General features: G+C 61.4%; 1 protein-coding gene across 1 annotated transcript in view; it reads right to left on the bottom strand.

The window, feature by feature from the left end:
* CACNA2D2 (calcium voltage-gated channel auxiliary subunit alpha2delta 2) overlaps window positions 1–20,108 on the bottom strand; it is a 227,671-nt gene that overhangs the window by 16,098 nt on the left and 191,465 nt on the right. Inside the window, exons 5-15 of the mRNA XM_072875834.1 lie at window positions 19,123–19,167; window positions 10,854–10,992; window positions 6,759–6,890; window positions 6,429–6,486; window positions 4,195–4,245; window positions 3,923–4,022; window positions 2,929–3,087; window positions 2,330–2,437; window positions 1,532–1,610; window positions 1,265–1,314; window positions 210–299 (exon numbers count right to left, since the gene is read on the bottom strand). Of these exons, the coding sequence (XP_072731935.1) occupies window positions 210–299; window positions 1,265–1,314; window positions 1,532–1,610; window positions 2,330–2,437; window positions 2,929–3,087; window positions 3,923–4,022; window positions 4,195–4,245; window positions 6,429–6,486; window positions 6,759–6,890; window positions 10,854–10,992; window positions 19,123–19,167 (1,011 nt within the window). The remainder of the gene's footprint in view (window positions 1–209; window positions 300–1,264; window positions 1,315–1,531; window positions 1,611–2,329; window positions 2,438–2,928; window positions 3,088–3,922; window positions 4,023–4,194; window positions 4,246–6,428; window positions 6,487–6,758; window positions 6,891–10,853; window positions 10,993–19,122; window positions 19,168–20,108) is intronic.

Below are 20,108 nucleotides of genomic sequence, written 5' to 3'. Positions count from 1 at the left end.
GTTACCTGGGAGAAGAGACCGACCCCCACCTCTCTACAACCTCCTTTCAGGTAGTTGTAGAGAGCGATAAGGTCTCCCCTCAGCCTCCTTTTCTCCAGGCTGAACACCCCCAGCTCCCTCAGCCGCTCCCCATCAGCCTTGTGCTCCAGACCCTTCCCCAGCTCTGTTGCCCTTCTCTGGACACGCACCCTGGGGCTGGGGGTCCTTACCAGGGCATCCTGGTAGACGTTGGTCCACTGAACCTGCTTGGCTCGGTTCCCGGCCAGGACCATGGGTCTGCCCAGCACGTCCAGGTACTCCTGCAGGGACACAGGGCAGGGTGAAGCATGACATGGGAGCCAGATGCCTCCCTGCTCCAACCCTGTGACACCCCTGTCCCCACGCACACCCCAGGGATTATTAACAGGGCGCTTGGTGCCAGCCCCCAGCTACAGGCTGAGCTAGGGGAGGGGGCTTGGCAGCTGGGAACCTGAGGGTAATGGCTCCAGCTGGGAACTGAACGGGCCTGTCGAGATGCAAACAGGGTGCTGCTCGCCATCGGCTGTGCACGGGCAGGGCAGGGGCCCCCCAGGCAGCACTAGCCAAAGTCCCCCCGGCTCCCATCCACCCCCGGGGCTGGGCTGGCTCCGTCACGCCCAGACCACATCGCTGCTGTCTCCCTGGCTGCCACCGCCAGCCTTTTGGGATCTTCTCCCGGCACAGGTTTCCCTTATCCTGGCTCACCTTGACAAAGCAAACCTCTGGGCCGGGGGGCAGCCCCTGTGCCACGATGCCAGCCCTGCCCTGAGGGGCTGCCCCGCTTGGGGACCCTCCATCACCTGCCCACCATGGCTCCTCGTGTGCACCCGATAAAGAAAAGGGGCAGAAAAGGGGCAGGGGGACGGGGTGGGAGTGGACACGCCTGGCTCTGCTGGGGCTGGCCCTGCCTGCGCTTGCTCCCTCCCTGCCTGCGCTCGCTCCCTGCCCACGCTTGGCTCTGCTCTGCGCTGATTAACGCCTGACGTTTCATAATTAGTCACTCAAAAGGCGGCAGGTCCATGGGGAGCTGTAGAAGATGAATTACTTATTTCAATAGCGCGAGGCCTGGCTGAGGGCTCGGCTCGGCTCCCCGGCTTGCTGCCACGCTCGCTGCCAGCCTTTGGGCTCTCTGCAGTGGGGCTGGGGCTGCCTGAGCGTGTCCCCAGGCAGGGCACCCCCGGGAGGACAGCTCTGCCTGCAGCTGCCAGGCGGGTGGCACTGCCTGCCTGCCGGCACCCTGCCGTACCTGCGTGTTGATGCGGATGGCGCCGATGGAGGGGATTTCGAAGTAGTAACCTTGGAAAAGAAAAAGAAAGCCAGATGGAGAGCCAGCTGTCTGCCTGTCCGGCAGTCTGGCTGTCCTGCTGTCCGTCCTGCTGTCCGTCCCCCAGGGTTGCAGCCAGCGCCTTGCCAGCAGCAGCATGCACCGGCACGCACAGTGCCGGCCCCCGTGCGAGGGGCGAGCCCAGAACCCCGCAGCCTCCCGTGCCGGCCGGGTGCCAGCCCCGCTCACCTTTGTTGGCACAGGCCATCCACTGCAGCGGGGTCACGTCGTAGTTGTGCTGCCCGACGGAGAAGGTGAAGACCCGTACCTGTGGCAGAGCACGGCGGTGAGGACCGTCCGCCAGGCACCCTGGTCTTCCACACTCGGGTGCTCCCAGCTGACAGCAACCTCCCTGGGGACAGTGCGGCATCGCCCTCTGCCACGCAGACCGTGCTGCCCGTGGCCAAGCGCAGGAAGGCAGAAGAAGGCTCCTGCAAACACTGGCTGCGCTGGCAGGCGGGCAGGGAGCCGCTCTCTCCCCGTCTGGAGCCGGCCAGTCCTGCCTCCCATCAGCCAAAGCCACCTACCCCGGCGGGTCCTTGCACGGGGGCATAGCTGCACAGGGAGGGGTCTGCGCTCTCCGTGGGTCCTGTGTGGCCCAGGATCCCCCCGCCCCACAGGTCTCAGGTCCTGGGGAGCTGGGTGGCGATGGGGAGCCTCCTGCCTACGAGCAGCCCTGTCCCCCATGCCTGGGGTGTGCTCCCACCCAGGGCAGGCTCCTGGGGGTCCCGCCAGCCCCATCCTCCCCCGGCAGCCCACGGGGCGCCTGGCCCCACACGCCAAGGTGGGAGCCAGCTGTAAACGGCAGCGGCACGTCAGCCACCCCATTACCAGGGCAGCGTCCTGGCGCAGGAGCAGGCTGTTGGGGAGAGAGGAGGGCGACATGGCTCACAGCAAATGAGGCGGAAGCCGGCAATGGAGCTGCAGCAGCCGTCTCCCTCCCTGGCAAGCGGCCCCGGCCTGGCACATGGACCCCCAGCCCCTCACCGTCTTATTGGGCCAGTTGTATTTCTCAAAGACGTCCTGCACCCGGTCCTCGCCGCCATCCGTGAACATCATGATCATCTTGTTGCAGTTGGCACGTGTGATGTTGGACTGTGGGGCAGAGAGACGGCGCCTGAGGCCGGACCCAGAGCGGGCGGCGCCGGGCACGGGGCTGGATGTGGCCAGGAGGGCTGGCCCCGACCCATCTCTTTTCCTGAGCGAGGGTGGCTGGGGTGAACAGGCAGGAGGAGGGACGCTGCCTGCTTGGAAATGATGCTGTGGTTATTGCTGCTCGGCACCTAATAGCACCATTCATCTTTATTTTGCTTCTAGCTCGGTGTCTGGCTGGATCTGGCCCCCTCTGCCCAGCCCTGATAACTTTTAATAACCCAGAGGGGCAGTGGCTCCAGCAAAACCTCAGCTACAGTGTGCCGGGGGGTGGGATGTCCCCCTGACATTGCAAAGGGGGACAAGGACCCCTCTGCACGCCAAAGCCCCAGGCGTGGGGCAGCAGCCGGGTGCTTGCAGCCCTCCCATCACCCCTAGCACCCATGGGTGCACTCCGCCCTGCCCCCCAGCCCACAGCCTGGCCCCCAGCTCACATTCTGCAGCTGGTCGAAGGCGTACTCAAAGCCAGCCTTGTAGTCGGTCGTGCCCTTGGCTACCATCCCCTGCACGTCCTCCTTGAAGACCTTCTTGTTCCGGATGTTGGCCTGCACCAGGTGCTTGAAGCATGACACCGGCTTTGCCTTCTCGTTGAACTGGGAGGTGAATGGGAGGGCAGTGGGTCACAGAAAGGGGACGGGGACCCAAAGGCAGCCCCCGGTGGGCACAAACCACCCACCACGCTCAGCTCCACGGGCGGCCGGAGCATCCTGTGTCCCATGTCGCGGGAACAGCTGATGCTGAGAGGGGGGCCTAGCTTGGGCCAAATCCAGCACCGAGCCACCTGGCGCGGGTGCCGGCAGCAGGTGCTGCCAGTGCAGGGCTTGCCTGCACCCTTGCTTCTGCAGGACCCCCCAGGCTCGTGCAAGCAGGCGTGCTGTGCCGTGCCGTGCCGTGCCGGCAGCGGGAGCAGGTGCTGCCTCTCGCTCACAGCTTCATTTGCTGGCAATAGGGCCCATTCATTAGGGGAGCAGCGATCCAGCTAACGGAGCTGAGCCAGACACGTTAATTAGCGTTGGCGTGCTTGCGGCCAGACAGGGGAGGGCCGGCATGGGCTGGGCACCCAGAGATGCACAGATGCGGTGGCACAGCCGCTGTGCTGCATGAGGTCACGAGCTGGTGACATCGCCACGGGGGGCATGATGTCACTGGCTGGTGACAGACAGGAGGTGGCTGGCTGGGATCACCCTGGGAGAATCTCTGCCAAACACCCTGTGACGGGGGCAGCTTTCATTCGCCACCACGTACAGCCGAGCCCCGAGCAGCCATTTCCTCGCTTATGTGCAGGTGGGTGGTTAAGAAGAAAAAAACTGGCATGTATCTCTCTGCAGAGCCCCTGGCCAGGTGGGTCTGGGGGCAAAGGGCTCCCACAGCGGGGAGCTGGGAGCTGCCTGGGGGGCACAGCCCTGCCGCCCGCCCCACAGCACTCACCGAGGCCACATTGACGTAGTCATCATCTGAGAGGGTGTCCAGCATCTCATAGACCGAGGTCTTCATCAGCTTGAGGGTGAGGCCGCTCACGCTGCCGCTCCTGGCAGGAGAGAGGGGTGCTGGGGGCTCGGCAGCAAGGGGGCACGGGGCTCCCCGCCAGCGCTGTCCCTCACAGCTTCCCCAGGGCCACCGCGGGACAGTGGCACTCCAGGGAGCTGTGCCACCGTCCTGGCCTGGCTCAGCCTGGCCATGGCCCCCACCCACGTACTCACACGTCCACGATGATGACCATGTCCTTCGGGGAGGAGGCGCCTTGGATGTACCTGTGGGGCGCAGAGGGGGGTCAGCGGGGCCAACTCATTTTGGGGGGGGACCCCAACCCTGCTGGGTGCAGCCCAAGAACAAAGCTCTGCCAGGGCACGAGCAGCCCGACAGCCGCGCCGAGACCGCCTGCGCACCCACGGCTTCGGTGACCCCGTGGTGAGGAGCAGGGACAAGGCGGCGGCAGGCGAGCGGAGGCGAGGATGCGGCATGGCACGGCACGGCAGACCGCCAGCGACCCGCCGCTTGGTACCGTATCAGCCTAATGAGCTCTAAATGCTAAACTCTTCCATCATCACAGGCCCTTTTCTGCACGCTGATTATGCTGACACACACATCCATATTAAGATGCTATTTACCCCCCTGGTAGCTTCAAAGGCCAGGCTGATTAGGTTATTTTTAGCTACGAGGAGGAAAAATAATAATGCTACGTAAATCCTCCCCCCCGAAAACAATTAGGGAACCCTTCCTCGCCCCTTGAAGCACCCGGTCCCACTCCCGGCCCTGCTGTGCCACCCTGCGTGGGACAGAGCCGGCATGGTGCTGAGCACCCGTCCCGGCAACGGCCAGGCACAGCCCAGCCTCCTCATCCCACCGCGTGGGGCCTGATCCTGCCATGGCTGAAGTCCAAGGGAGCCTCGTTATTGGCTTGATCAGGATCGGGCCTGACGCAAATTAATTAGCGTGTTATTAGTATCAATTACTCACCATTACTGGGGAGGACTGGGGAAGGGGCAGGCTCTGATTGCTAATCCCAGGTCCTGATGCTCCCTAATTACAAGCGATTACCCGGGCAGGATGTGGGATGCTGGCACATGGGGCCCTCCTGGCCCAGGCGCCGTGTGTCCCCAACACCCCTCCTCACGCCGGGGTGCAGGATGGGCAGGCAGCTGCCCGCGGGCTTCCTGCTGGCCGGCGGGGGCCGGGGGGCTCGGTGCCTGACCCGCTCCCTGGGGCTGGGCTGCTGGCGCGGCACGGAGCCCAACTGAGATGCTGCCCGTAATGGGTTGTGGCAGCGCATCCATCTCCGGCTGCCCTGCTCAGATTAATACCCCGGGCTCCGCGGGAGAAGGCTGTGGTTAATAGCACCATTCATCAAGGGAGGGGAAGGCAGGCGAGCGGCGCTGGCGGCCCCGCCGAGGCTGCAGGCAGGACCACGGCCCCTGCCAGGCCTGGCAGCGGAGCGGCAAGGGCTGTGTGCCACACCAGAGCCCGGCACGAGGGCAGGAGAGGACCCCAAAGGGGCGTCCCTGGGGGCGTGCTGCCCCCCAGCACAAAGGGTGCTGCCGCTCCTCCAGGGCTGGGTGCGCAAGTGCGTGGTCAGCCTGGCTAGCGGGCAGGTGGCTGGGCTAGCCGGGCTCGGTAGACCCCATACACAGCAGCAGCCCCTCCGAAAAGGCCTGCCAGTCCCCCCTCTGCCAATAATCCGCACAGACACCCCAGTGGAGAACAGTTAATGATTAATGTGGAGCAATCAAAGACAATTAACCATAGTAGCAGGGCCACTAATTTTCTGACAAGGAGAGGGGGCAGCTCCTGGCGCAGGCAGGGGGGTGGGCAGGGGGTGCTCCCCTGGGATACGGGGCTCCCTGGGCACGTGCCGGAGACCCGTGCCTGCTTTCCTCTCCATGCCCACATTTTTAGGCAGCAACCGTGGGCAGGACCGGGCCGCAGCTCCCCCAGCCCCGCGGGCAGCACGACAACGAGCGCTGCCAGGCCGGCACCTCTACCCGGGCTGAGGGGAAGCGATTCCACCCCGCCTCACTCCGTGTGCAGCCAAATGGCTGCTTGCAGCTATCGCTTAACCACAGCCTGGCGCTGCCTGCCCGTTTCTCTCTCCATCCTCCCAGCTGATGGTTTCCGAGAGCTGGTTGTCTTCCCGTTTGGATGGGAATGCTGGCCGGGACTGAGCACCGGCCGCCGTGGCTGCGGGCGGGAGCAGGGCGAGGGGCAGCTCTCCACGCCCGATCTGTATCCAAGGATTTCTCTCTCTCCATCCTGCTCTGCCTTCCCGGGAAGAGGGGAGGGGAGCGGGAGCCGAGAGCCGCAGCGCGGATGCCCCTGCCCGTGTTACGGCGTCTGTTTGCCAATGACAATCACGTGTGAAATGAAAAGGGGGGAGCTGGCTGCTCCCGTCCGGGAAGGGCCGGTGAAGGGACCCCCTCCCCACCCGGCACCCCCTTACCAGGGCCGCCTGCGCACGTCGTAGAGGTCGATCTTATTGGGGGCTCTCCACGGGGTGGCTGTGGGGGGAAGGCAGGCGGTGAGCGAGGAGGGGCTGTCCCGGGGTGGGGGAGAGGGGGACGGGGGAGAGGGATGCCCACGGCCGAGGAAGCGGCAGGCTCTGGTGGGGAGCTCACACCAGCGGGCTTCGGCACAGTACGGTTACGTCTGCCGGGCAGCCCCCAGGGCGGGCGCCGGGAGACGCTCGCCTGCATCTCACAGTGAGAAGGGCCCAGGCTGCCCTCGGCCAGCCCCCCACGGGCAACCGCCCCCCGCTGACCCCGCCACGCACCGGGGTAGTAGCGGGTGACACCGGTGGCGCTGCCGAACACCTGCCAGAGCAGGGAGGGATCCTCCTTCCGGTTCTCGATGAAGACGTCCTCCAGCGCCTGCGTCCAGTTCAGCTCATTCAGGATGACGGTGGCTGCGGGAGACAGAGCCGGGGGCGGGCGGGTGGGCGCGGGGGAGCAGCGGAGCCTGGGATGGGCTGGGGGGTGACAGGGACCACGGCGTCCCCGTGATGCTGGCAGGAAGGGAGAGGCGGTGTCTCCCCTCTGCCCTCTCCCACGGAGGAGCCCACAGGGGCTTGGCAGCCGCTCCCACAGCCCCCTCGCTCCCACGAGGCTGCAGCGTCACCCTGCTGTCCCTTGTCCCCAGAGACCGGAGCTACCCTCCAGGGCTCCCCCGAGTGCTCCCTGTCCCTGTCCCCCGGCTCTGGGGCGGGGACAGCCACCCCTGGGGACAGTCGGCTTGCCATCTCACCCTCTTCCGGGCAAAACACCCCGCTCCCCTGCCACTGTGCCAGCCCCGCTCCCCGGGGACAGCCACCAGCTGGGAAGCCAAGGGGTTGTGTCCCTGCGGGGCCGTGCAGAACCTCCCGGGGCCCTGCTCTGCATTCCCGCTGGCCTCCGCACCTGACGCAAAAGCAATTAAGCTGCCGGCAAACAACGGTTTTAAATTATTCAGCTATTAAAGCAAAAGATAAGCTGCCAGCAGCCCCAGCCTGTGATTAATCAAGGGGGGTTGGCAGAGCGCGGGGGGGCCGGCATGGCGAGGCAGGTACGGGGCTGGCTGGCCCGTGGGGAGGCTGCCTTGGGGACAGCAGGACCTCCTGGCACTCACAGGGCCCTTCGGGGCACCCCAAACACTGTGGGTGCCCTGAGCCCTGGGCAGGCATGGGGAGCCCCCCACCATCCCGTGCCGGGCTGCCCCGGGACCAGGGCGAGGAGGTGCCAGCCGTGCCGCTGCGGGCAGGAGCGGGCGGCTGGCAGCACCCCGAGGCCAGGCGCTGCTCCCTCCGGGGGACCCTCAATGCATTTTTGGGGTGCAAGAGCTCCCGAGAGTGGCCCCTCTCCTCGGCATTGAGCAGAACAACCAGTGCGGTGCTGCAGGGGAGCCAGGGTGCATTTGAGGAGTATATTTAGCTCTCCTAAGGCTTCCTCCCACGCTTGTCCCTCCTCGAAACACCGTCATCACCCGTTCAAGCCTTTGCCACGGCCCCAAGGCGCTGGCGGGACGTGGGCAGGTTCCACCCAGGGTGAATCCCAGATCCCTCCACCCCAGCACCACCACTGAGTAAGACTTCTCCTTCCCTCAGGCAGCTGTGCCTTCAAACCACGATTTACTCCGTCCGTATCTCCTCAGCCATTTCTCAGCTCCGTGCCCGCACACAGAGCTGTTATCTGAGCACTTAGGATGATTTCTTGTTTGGCTCTGTCACAGGACGTGGTTTTTCCCGGGAGAAGGGGCCGTGAGCAGGCTGCCGGGGTCCTGCCTGCCGGGAGCAGCCCTGGGCAGCGCCCACAGCCCCGGCTGGGCACCACGCTGGCACCGACACAGCCCCGGCAGCGCCTGCACCCCCAGCCCCTCAGGGCCCGTCAGCCACACCAGGCTTGTGCCCAATGCAGCCCTATACCCTCCCTGCGCACAAACACAGCCCCTATATCCTCCCTGCGCACAAACGCAGCCCCTATACCTTTCCTGTGCATGAATGTAGCCCCCGTATCATCCCTGTGAACAAACACAGTCCCTATACAATCCCTGCAAACAAACGCAGCCCCTATACATCCCTGTGCATGAAAGCTGCCCCTGTACGCTCCCTGTGAACACACACAGTCCCTATACTGTCCCTGCACATGAACGCAGTCTCTATAACCATCTCTGCACGTCAGTGCAGTCCCTATACCATCTGTGCATGTAAACACAGCCCCTATGCCATCCCTGTGCATGAATGCAGCCCCTATACCCTCCCTGCACACAAACACAGCCCCTACGCTCTCCTGGCGCGCAGAGTGATGAGCTATTGCTCGTCGGATGGGAGGCTGTGTCCACAGTCGGGATGGCTCCTGTCCCCCTCAGTCGAGGCCAGAGCTGCCAGACCCCCTCCCAGTGACATCCCCATCCCTGTCCCCATCTCGTCCCTGTCCCCATCAGGGTGAGCCCAGCCCCGCCCCGCCAGCGAGCGATTGCAGATTTAATTAAAAACGGCACAGTAAATAAAACACATATAGGATGTAATTTGTGTGTGTAGCGAGGGGTGACGGCGGAGGGCGTCTCTGCAGTGGTTTAATTAGCGTGCCAGGCAGCGATAGCGCCTCTCCGCCGGGTCTCACCAGGGAGATGCTCCCTGCCTGTGGCTCTGTGGGGACCGGCCACACTCCCTGGTGTCCCCAGCAGGAGGAGGCACACAGGTGGCCCCATGCCCACACCCCGAACCTGCTCTCTGGGGTGTAGCGGCTGAGCACCCTGCCCTGCACCCCAGCTTTCTGGAGCACCCCGGCGTGGCTGGGCACGGTCTGATCCCTGCACCCATGCACCGCTGTGCCCGTGGCTGCGGCCCCTTTCCCCACCTGGGACCCTCCACTGCCCCGTCCCCTCTCCAGCATCCCTCTCCGAGCGGCTGCGAGTCCCCGGAGCACGTTAATCTCCAATTTGATCTCATCCCGTGGCTGAGCGGGGTGATTTACGTGGCCGTGGCAGGGCATCAGCCGCGGTGTCGGCCACTGAGCAGGGGTGAGGAGTAATGAATATTTCATCCTGCGCAGCCCAGCCCACTCGCCTGCCCCCCGCTCGCATGATGTGCTTCATTAGCTGCCTGGCCTGCGCTAGCTGGGTAATAAAACTAATTGCAAATTTCTAATCCACTGCTGCCGCCGTGGCGAAATCGTCGCACCGATGCGGCTCTGAGCACGGCCGTGCCAGTAATGAGCCTGTAGACTGGGAAAGGGCTGCCGAGGGCAGGAACGTGAACTCAGCCCCTGTCACCGCCGTGACCACCTGGGAGCCCTCGGCAAGTGCCACCGTGACGAGGGGGTGCGGGGACAGCGGTGCCCTCAGTGGTGCAGGGAGACGAGGGGTGCCCCCCAACAGCAGCGTCTGGGGCTGGGCGCAGGATGCGGCCATGGGTGCTGGAGGATGATCTCCAGCCGGGAGCAGTCCCCAGCTTGGTGCAGAGCAGCCACTAGAGGGACATGGAGACCGACTGTCACCATGTGCCACCGCGGCAGGGCGAGGTGGAGAGCGCTCTGGAAGCTCAGGGACTGTGTCACCTCCCGGCGGCAACTGAAAGCTGGTGTGGCACATCCTATCCCATCCGTCCGTCCGTCCATCCATCTGTCTGTCCATTGCTCCCTGCCCGCTCCCGGGCAGGCCCACCGACCCGGGCCCCTTTCCTAGAGCAGCCCGTGCCCTCCGCAGGGGCACAGCCATGGGGCTGACACCCCCGGCACGCTCCTGGCAGCGGGGGCTGCCGCAGGGCGGCATCGCACTGTCCTGCAACCCCCCTCACTGCCTCCCTGCAGGATTTCAGCTGCTCTGCCTCCCTTTCAATGACCTCAGCCCCAAGCAGCCCGAAGCCAGCGAGGAAGCATCCCTGCTTCGCCCTCTCCCACCGCCCAGCCCCGACTCGCTCCCTCCTATGAGCAGGGAGTTGCCATCGCCGTAACTGCTCCTGCACAGAGCTGCTCGGTCCCTCTGACCGTCTCCAGCTCCCGCTTTGAACCTCCTTGAGCTTTGCTGAGCTCTTCGCCAGGGAGGATCACAGCTGCGTGGGCACAGCCGAGCTCTACCCTGTGCCATAATTACCATTTCTCCTTTGCTCTCCATCCCTTCCAAATAAGCCCGAACCCCTGATTTGCCTCTCTAGCCCGTGCTAAGATCTTGAGGGTCCCTGGGGAGGGACACATTGTCACCTCCGTCCTGACACGGTGACTCTGCCTCTGCTCAGTGCCCACCCAGCTGGACGCCAGCCTGCCCCGGCAACAAGACCCAGCCGGGGCACCCCGGGGTGGTGGTCCCCGGGGCTGCGGCACCCTGAGCAGGAGAGGTGGAGGCTGAGCCCGGCCTGGCAGCGCAGAGCAGAGCGGAGCAGGTGAGGAGGGGCACTCACAGCCTTTGTAGATGTCCGTGGGGATCTGCACGGCAGCATACGAATAGTTAACCTTGGTCTTGAAGTTGGCGTCATCAGTGAACTCCAGCTTCAAGGAGTTGGACTTCTCCCTCTCGATCTCTTCTCCATCAGGATCGTCCTGGGGAAGGAGCAGAGCACATGGGGTCACCCGGGGGTGCCAGCCCTGGGCGCACGCTGGGAACGCTGCCGCCCAAAGCCCATCACCAAACATCCCCCCACGGAGACTGGCAATGCCGGCTCTTGTCCTGGATTTGGCCCGCAGCCTGTGCCAGTGCCGGCAGCACGGGGAAGCGGGTGCCGGGAGTGGGTGGGCACGAAGGCGAGTGCTGGTTATCCTTGCCTCTCCGGCGTTGGTAGCACGGCAGGTATTAAAGCAGACAAAAAAAAAACCAACCCCAAACAAAAAAAAAGCCTTGAAAATCAATTAGCAGCAAAAGGCAACTATCAAAGAACAAATTAAAATGGAGTGCAGCTTAGCGCTCTGTCAATAAGCAATGCAAACAATATTTAATTACGGTGGAGAGACGGCGAATTCCTTACTGCCGGCGCTGCAGCGCGCTCCCTCGCCTTGCCAGCCCTCCTCTCCCTTCCCGGGGCCCTGCCGCCAGTACGGCATGGGGATAGAACCCGCTGGCAAGGCAGGGCTGGGCTGAGCTGGGGCAGGCAGGACGGCCAGCGGCCGCAGGGAGCGGGACAGGGCCGGAGCCGAGGCGCGGGGCCATGCGGGGAAGCAGGAGAAAAGGGGTGGCCTTGCTACAGAGCTGGGGAAATCGCCTTTGCCATCCTGCCGGGAGCAAAGAAACCCTGGAGAAGGTGATGGCTCCAGGCTGCTGTGTCCCTGCCACGAGCCCAGTGGCCGGGGAAGGCTGTTTGCAGCCGGCTGCGAGATGCCCAGGGTGGGGAGGAGGAGGAGGAAGATGCCGCAACATCTGCCCTTTGTGCCCCCAGAGCTACATCCCCGCTGAAGAGGGGCCGATTGCGGAGCTGCCTGCCCCGTCCGCGGGCAGGGACAGGCAACACAGGGGTGCAGGACGGCTCCGGCTGCCTTCCCATGGCCCCGGCTGCGGGAGTGGAAGGGGCAGGGCGGGGTGCAGGAGAGCAGGAGCGGATCTGGCCACCGAGCTGCCTGGTGAGGGAGCGAATTCCCCTCGAGAAGCAGCTCAGTGCCTCTCCCTTTGTGCCTCCCCCTGCGTGAAGTGCCTATCTTGGAGCCCGTGTAAGGCTGTCTGATTGCGGTAGCAGAGATCAGCCCCGGAGAAACGACAGCGGACGTGACTGGAAGCGCGAGCAGCTCCAGGCAGGGCTCGTGCGGTGCCGTGCTGGGGACGGCCGCCTGGAAGGACGCCCCATGCCGTCCCGCAGCAAAGCACCCTGGCACCAGCTGGGACAAGGGGTAGGGGATGGTCCCATCCTGCTGTCCTCGATGGCCCAGCACAAGCAGCTCTCCCACCGGCCAGGCTCCTCTCAACAAAACCCACGGGGCAAAAGATCTGAATTTCTCATGGAAAAAGCCACATATTTAAAGGAAAATGATGTGTTTGGGAAATAAACTGTGAAGCTCGTTTAACACCCATCCTGGCCTCCTCCCAGTTTCCCCTTCGCAGGCGACGCGTAGAGATGCCACCTCCCCTGCGCCAGCTCCAGCCGGCCACCGAGGCGGTGACATTCCATTGACATTGTGAGGGGTGGCCAAACCATTCGCCACAGCTCGGGAGAATAACAGGATTGATATGCGAGGTTTGGGCTTTAATTCTAGCCGATGCACCGCGAGTGTAAACACGCCACGGAGCTGATCTCTGCGCTGGGGCTCCAGCCGTCCAGAAAGTTGCTGAACTCAATTACAGCCGCAGTAGCCAAGCGGGAGGCGGGCAGGGACCGTCCCCAGCCCCCCTGAGCCACGTCACCAAGATCGAAATCCAGATTACGCTCTCAATTTCACGTAAATCCGGCGAAAAGGCACCAAACTGACTGCCGGACCCCCTGCAAAGCTGTGATGTCGCAGCAGAGCCGGCACCCCGGCTGCGTGCTGGGCCATGGGCTAGCTGGAGAGTGGATCCAGCCCCAAGCCCGCCATCAATGCGGGGCTCAGGTCTCTGGGGGAAAGCAGCTGCACACACAATAGTTTGCCCCTGCCAACCTCTCTGAGCACCGAACAGTGATTTAGAGGAGCCTGCTGAAAACAGGCTTTAGATAGGATAAAGCCCCCAGGGCACCTGCAGCACCAAAACCTCTGCTTTGACACTAAAACCTTTTTTTTCCTGAGCCCAGCAAAGTCCTGGTGACACCTCCCCATCCCTCCCCATCTCAAATCGGCGGGGCACCCTGCCCGGGTCCAGCCCATCCGCTGGCCCCACCGTCAGCCGGGAAAATCCAACCCTCCCTATTTCCCCCACGCTGGCATGGTTATTCCCCACTTCACCAGAGCTGGAACTACTGTATATAATTACCGCGCCTCTGTTTATCATTATTCCGTTATATCACCCACTTCTGAGGGGCTAATTTGTATTCTGCCAGGTTCGGCGCTGTCTGGCTGCTCTCATTCTTGTAGCTGTAAAGAGGCATATGTATAGATCTCAGAGACAAATATACAGCTAGCTATACGTAGGACACTTCATGCATCACTGACACCTATACGGCAAACGGACCCGTGGAAAGAGCTGATGTTGTCCAAGCTATGTTTATCCTTTATCCATAAATTTCCCACCACAACTGAGTTATTCCTGTTTAAGCCAGGCTGAATTTGGCCCCTGGAATGGGGTCATTTCCACCCAGATGAAGGCAGGCAAAGCCGTCCCAGCCCAGGCAGGGATGGGAGCATCCTGGTGCTAGGCTGGGGCTACAAGGAGCCACCTTGGGAAGGCCAGAGGAAGAAATTCTGCATTAAATTTATATTAGAGCAAAGGAGAAGATGATTCAAGTTCTCCCAGATTTACACTGGTTTAACTGCAAGCATCTCGGCAGGCCCCCAGCCAGATTTTGCAGCATTTCTCATCATTACATTTCAAAAGAACTTGGAAACATCTATTTATCTGTTACAATATGTACGACATAACACAAATAGATGCTACAGTTTGAATATATTATTTGCTACACACCATTAGAAATCAACTCCATAGCAATATATCAATATTATACGTATTTATTGCTCCAGCAAGAAGTCATCATGTGCTGAGAGCTTTTGCCATCTCCAGTGCTTTAGCAGCTGGGTTGCCAGTCACAACATTTTCTCGAGTCTCCCAAAATGACGGACAGGCAGCAAAACCCAGAGATGCCCCAGCACCCAGCGAGCACCAGTGGCACCACCCAACAGCTTCACTGGAGGCTGCCGTGCTCTTGGCAAGTACCTGCCCTCCATCACACCCAGGCTGGCGCTGGCTGAGGAGAGCCAGCCTGCCCACGGGCACAAGGACTATGGGGGGTCCCCACCAGTGACGGGGTTTGGAGCTGCGGATCGAGCCGGGGAGGTGACCTGGCGCAGCAGCGAAGCCTTGGCCGGGCAGCTCCCGCGGATGCAGACACCCCAGTTCATTGCTCATCTCCATGGGAACGAGCCATCACAGCTAATGGTGACTGCTTAAATGGCAGCACCGAGATGACAAACGCAGGGCTGGTCCGGCTAGCGGCGCAGGCGGCTGCTCCGGGACGCCAGCTGGGGTTTTGTGGCTCCAAACACGCCGGGTAGCCAGAGTCTTCCCCCGCGGTACCCTTGGCCCCAGCAGAGCTCCTGCAAGCTGCACCACCCCAACAGCATCCCTGCATCCCGCATCCTGCCCCTCACGTGCCCGATCAAGAATATATCGCACCGAGATCCCAACACATCCTCTCAAATTTCCCAGGGGCACCCATCCATGTTAAGTCCAGAAAAGCCAGCGAAATATTCATATCAACATGCTGCGATTACTCCTAATAATGAATATAAATGGGATGTGTGGCTCAATTCACCGGCAAGCCTCAAAGCCTTTGCAGAGGTGGGGGGGTTCACTGCTGTCCTCTGCAGGCAAGGGGAAATTAATCCCAGGGCTCAGGACCGTTTGGTCACACAAGAAGCCGGGGAGAAGAGTGGTGACAGCACGAACTCATCCGCCTCCCAGGGATCGGGGGGTGGGGGGGGTGTGGGGGTGTGTACGCCTTCCTGCCCGGCAAAGCCCCCGGCTGTGCCCGCACAGCACCCACCAGCAGCATCGCCTTGCGGCAGGACCCGGGGGCTCCTCGGCTGAAGCGTTTTGTTGTTGCCAGAAAATGCCTTTTTTTTTGCAAGAAAGGGCCAGCTCTCCGATCTGAACAGCATGTGTTCCTGCTCTCCCTGCGCAAGCTGTCCTGGGGGAACCTGCTCCCACCTTCTGAGACAGAAAGATTTTGAAACCATCCAAATAAAGCACTTCACCCCATTTGGGGAGTCTGAGGAAATGTCAAAACCCCTTTTTTTTCCCAAATTCAGAAGGATTTTTTTCCCCTTAACCGCAAACCCACCAGTGCCCTGCGCCAGCTCTCGGAGCAAGCGGGGCAGGCTGAGCAGAGGGGCTGAGCCCATCCCCGGGGCTGCGGTCCTGCTCTCTGCCCCCCCCAGCAAGCTCCAAGGCACATTGCTGAGGAACTCCAAGCCCATGCAAAAGGGCCTTTCTCCTTCTAAAATATCTCAGCTTTTCCTGAAATGCGGCAATTTAATGCCAGGGAGGGAGACGGTGTGTTCTCCAGCCACGTTCCTGCTTTTATAGCAGCCCAGGTTATAAATAACAATCAGCCTCTCCCGCCAGCCTGCTCCCCTATCCCCCTTCGCTTTTTTTAATCTTTGCCAAAGGTACTGTTTAGAGATCTTTCTAGACCATTTATTTTTAAATTACCAGCCAGAGGAGAGAAGAAGGGGAAAAAAAAAAAAAAAAAAGAAAAAAGGCAAAAGAAAGAAACTTCTGGGGCTGATAGCTTATCAGGAGGAAATCCAAATGTCACATTAGTTGAGAAAGTTGGAAGATTAAATTTTCCAACACCCTTCATCTGCTGCTGACATTTAGGGGCTTTTTTTTCCCTCCTCCCTCTCCTCACCACATCTCCAGAGCGGGGTGAGCAGCGAGTGGGCAGCCCCTGCCTGCGGCCAGCAGCCCCTGCCTGTGGCCAGCAGCCCCTGCCTGCAGCCAGGACCGGTGCTGCTCTCTCCCCCGCACCGGAGGCTGCAAAGGCTGGTGCACAGCCCCCCACCGCCGTCCGTCCCCTTTGCTCAGGGACCTCGAGCAGGCGGGCAGGTGCCCGCGGCTGACGGGGCGAGCAGTACCTTCACCTACAAACTGCATGCCTATGGAGGAGAAGCAACGACATTCAGATCGGAGGGGGACAAAATGACACGATCCCACTTCTCCTCATCGCATCAGCCCTGCACCCTGCAGAGAGGACGGGGACAAGGACCAGGGCCTGCGTGGATGTCCCCAGGGGTGGATGCCAGGCCCTGATGGATGCTGCACTGCCACCGGGTACATCTCTCCGATCACGGGAGGAGCAGCAACAGCAAAACCTCTCGTCCACCACTTTACAGCCCAGGAACCAACAGCTCCTGGCTGATGTGAAGCAGAAAATGAAGCCCGTAACGTGGTCCTCCAGCCAGGACCTGGGCATGGCTCCATCAGCTCCCACCAGAGAACGGCGAATCTCAGGGGATTTTGGCCGTAGCCGTGACTTAAGTATCATCCCCTACCATAAACACAGTACTAAAGATGGAAAATCACTTTATTTCTGCATTGTTCTGCCTGTGATATCCAACTGAGAGCGTCTGCTGATTTGAATGCTTCTCCCTGGATAAACCCCATAGCCCTTGCTAGCAGGGAAAGGTGAAAACTTCGCTTCCGCAAACATTTTGAGAGCCTTGGGGACCCCCAGGAAAATTTTCTGATGTTCCCATTTGTTAAAAACCACTTGGAAATCCAAAATCTGTTCAGGAAGATAGTGGAGCTGAGATGTGAGCAAAATAAATAGAAAGCTCATTTCTTTCTTGCCGTAGTTAAAGCCGGCGTAAGGCTTGTGAATCAGCCCCAGTTACGTTGAATAGGCATTGTCCATCAGAACTAACTCCATTTCAGCTAGATCCTGCTCAATTTAAATATAAAAATTGAAGCTAAATAAAGAAAAGATGGAAAGAGCACTATTTAGTTCCATTCAGACCTTTGGGTATCATCTCCCTCCTTTTTTATTTCAGCATCACCTTCTCTCTCCATTATTTTTGCTGGAATTAAATTTGCTGGGGTTTCACTGGGAAGCAGGAATAGCATTGATAGAGAAGCTCCCTCCCTGCTGAACCCACAAACCTCGGTAAGAGGACACCCCCCATTTTGCTTGATTTTTCCCCAGAGAAAGACTGAAGTCGGTGTGGCCGATGATAGATCTGCAAGGCTGTTCCTCCCCAGCGACAGGCCACCTCCCTTGGGGAAGGGCTGGGGACCGGGGAGCTGAGCCCCGTGGTCCCCAGGAACACTGTGCCACGCTGCGGTGCGCGGGTTCTCCCCGGTGCCCCGTGTGCCGGGAGGGCTCAGCGGGCACAGCTCCGAGGTCGAGATGCCTCCTATTTCCTAATCCTGCCTAATGCAACCTGGGAAGCTCTCCTCGCTTCCAGAAACGGCTAATCCCAAAGCTAACAGTCACGAGTTGCCAGCTTGGATTGCCACTGCCGACACCAGCTGGGTGTGGGCAGCCGGGACTGGTCGGGGTAACGCCGGGTATTGGGACGTCCAGCTCCCCTGTCCCCCGCTCTGCGGCGGTAATGGCAAAAGCCCTGCCCAGCCTGATGGATGCATCAGTCCCGCTCCTCAGCCCCCCAGGCAGGGAGCCGTCCTGCTCCCCAGGCTGTCTCCTCCAGCCTTGACCGCCAGCCAGTTTTTCCTCTGCTTCTATCCAAAATCCACTTTAATGCATTTTAAGCCCATTAGCCCTGTCCTCTCTGGAGCAGCCATGGAGAGCAGGATCCTCCCCTCCCTCCTTTGGCAGCTTCCCCCAGGCTGGGGAGGGACAGGAGACATCCCCTGCTCCGAATGAGCAGGACCGTGAGCAGAGACCTGCTCGGGGGAGCAAGCGCCTTCCCCTTCGGCCACAGCATCTGCCCGACCTCTCCCTTCCACCTCCCAGACTCCGTGGCTCTCGCTTCCCCTGCCAAGGATCCCTCCTGCTGTCACCGCCTGGGAACAATGGCACTGGTGGTCCGACAGTAATTCTGCTCTGAACGCACCCATCCCCTGCTCCAGCCCGCCCCCAGCTCTGCTCTGGGCCATCACCTCCGAGGTGGGGTGAGAGGAGAGCCGGAGCTCGGCGCAGGGTGCATCAGCTGAGCTGGTGGGACCCCGTCAAGCCTGGATCCTCCCCTCCCCTCCGCACAGGGCCTTCTGAAGGCTTGCGGGGTCACCCGAGCGTTATTTTCGGACGAGGCTGTGTGGTTTGCAAGCAGTTTGCTGCCAACACCATGTGCTGCTGCTCCTCCCCTCCCGCTGCAGTACTGTCCCCCGATGGCACGTCTGCTGCCGGCTCTGCCTCAGGGCAAGGACCGCTCCCGGGGCACTGCGCTGCCTGGGGCTGTCCCCAAGCCCCCACCCCGCCCCGCACAGGGCTCCTGGCCAGCTCCGAGGACACCGCAATGCACCCGGCTCCCCAGCGGCCCCGTGCCGAGAGCATCGCCGACCCGGCGAGCCCCTATTTCAGAAGGATCCCGTGGCACGGCACAACATAGGAGCCGGGTGACCCGTCACCTGCCAGCAAAATGGGGTGCCACAGGGCAGCAGCTATTGCCGGCGGAGCGCCCTGCGCCCGCAGCGCGGCACCTGAGTGCCGTCACCGTCACCGCGCAGAGGAGCCGGCAAATGGCAGCCCCTCGGGAGTACCAGGAGGGTGGAGCTGTCGGGTCTGTATTTAAAGCACTGATTGCCAGAAATCACAGGACGGCTATACCGGGAGGGGGGCAGAGAATTAGATTCAGTCTCTAATTAAAGGTTTGCACTTCATTTGAATTTCAGATACCAGCTTTAATTTTAGAAACTTTTGCAGGCAGCAGAGCGACGTGCCCACCTGCCTGCTGCCGGCGGACAGATGCCACCACGGCTCGGCTGGGGGGGACACGGCTGCGCATCGGGCACTCGCTGCCCACCGCAGACTCTCATCGTGCCAGCTGTCATGAATGCTGTGCCACGTCCCCATACAGTGCTGGGACAGTCCCGGCAAGGGGCTCAGCGCCGGGCCAGGGCAGTGACTGTGCCAGCGGCACAGCAGGGACGGTACTCACATATTCAGTGTCGGCCTTGGAGTCATAGTACTCAATGTCTTCCTCCTGCAGAGAAAAGGGAGAGCTGAGTTAGTGCCAGGCAGGGATGGAGATGGCAGAGGGGTCCCTCCCCATTACTTGTCCCCTCGGCACCTCCATCGTGCTGCTGGCGGCCACCACATTGCTGGAGACTTAACCCTGCCCACCTCATGCTGTCCCTGGGACACAGTCGGGACCCCACATTCCCCTCGTCCATCCTCCAAGGACCAGCCATCGCCTGCCATGCTTCCCTCTGCTCGTGGCTGCCACTGAGCCGCAGCAGTGCTGGGCCATGCACAGCCTCCGCCACAGCCAAACGGCCCCGTGACAGTGCCACTGGCGCGACCGCGGCCTCTGCGCTGCCACCGGCTGTGAGGCTGCACCATGTCCCCACGCCCAGGATGCTTTGGTCCTGTTGCGAGCATCGGGAGCCACGGGAGAGCCAGGCACGGGCAGTGTGGCAAGCAGTGGCCCTGCAGCCGGCAGAGCTCCCCTCCCCGCACGGCAGAAACAGGGAGAAGAGCATTCTCACTTCTGCGGAGAAACGCACATCATTAATTTGGGGTATTTAGAGCCTATTTAGGCAGAAAGGTCTGCTCGGATTCCTCTTCCCCGCATGTCAGGACGCGAGGCAGCTGATAAAATTCCTAAAGAGGCAATTCGGAGAGCAGCAGTGCTGTCACAACAGCGTTTCGTGTGCCATCAGAAGGGGTAATTAAAGGGCACTCGGAGACTCTGCTCTGCGTGCCGGGACGTGAGCGCGATGCAGGCGCACCGGCAGCCGTCGCAGCGCTAACATGTCTGCCACTCAATCAGCCGTCAGCAGCCGCCGCGCAAACCAGCCTTCCTCCCCACACGCACAGGCAGCGTTTTGGGATGATTATTGCTGTTATTATTTAACAAGGAAAGCAATCTGGGCCCAGAACAGAAACCCAGACAAAACCTTAACGGCGCTGACTGCATCCCCA

This window comes from Ciconia boyciana, chromosome 11 (assembly GCF_034638445.1).
Source record: "Ciconia boyciana chromosome 11, ASM3463844v1, whole genome shotgun sequence".
NCBI lineage: Eukaryota > Metazoa > Chordata > Aves > Ciconiiformes > Ciconiidae > Ciconia > Ciconia boyciana.
The sequence above is the reverse complement of the archived record's forward strand: the minus strand, read 5'-3'. Positions and strand labels throughout refer to the sequence as shown.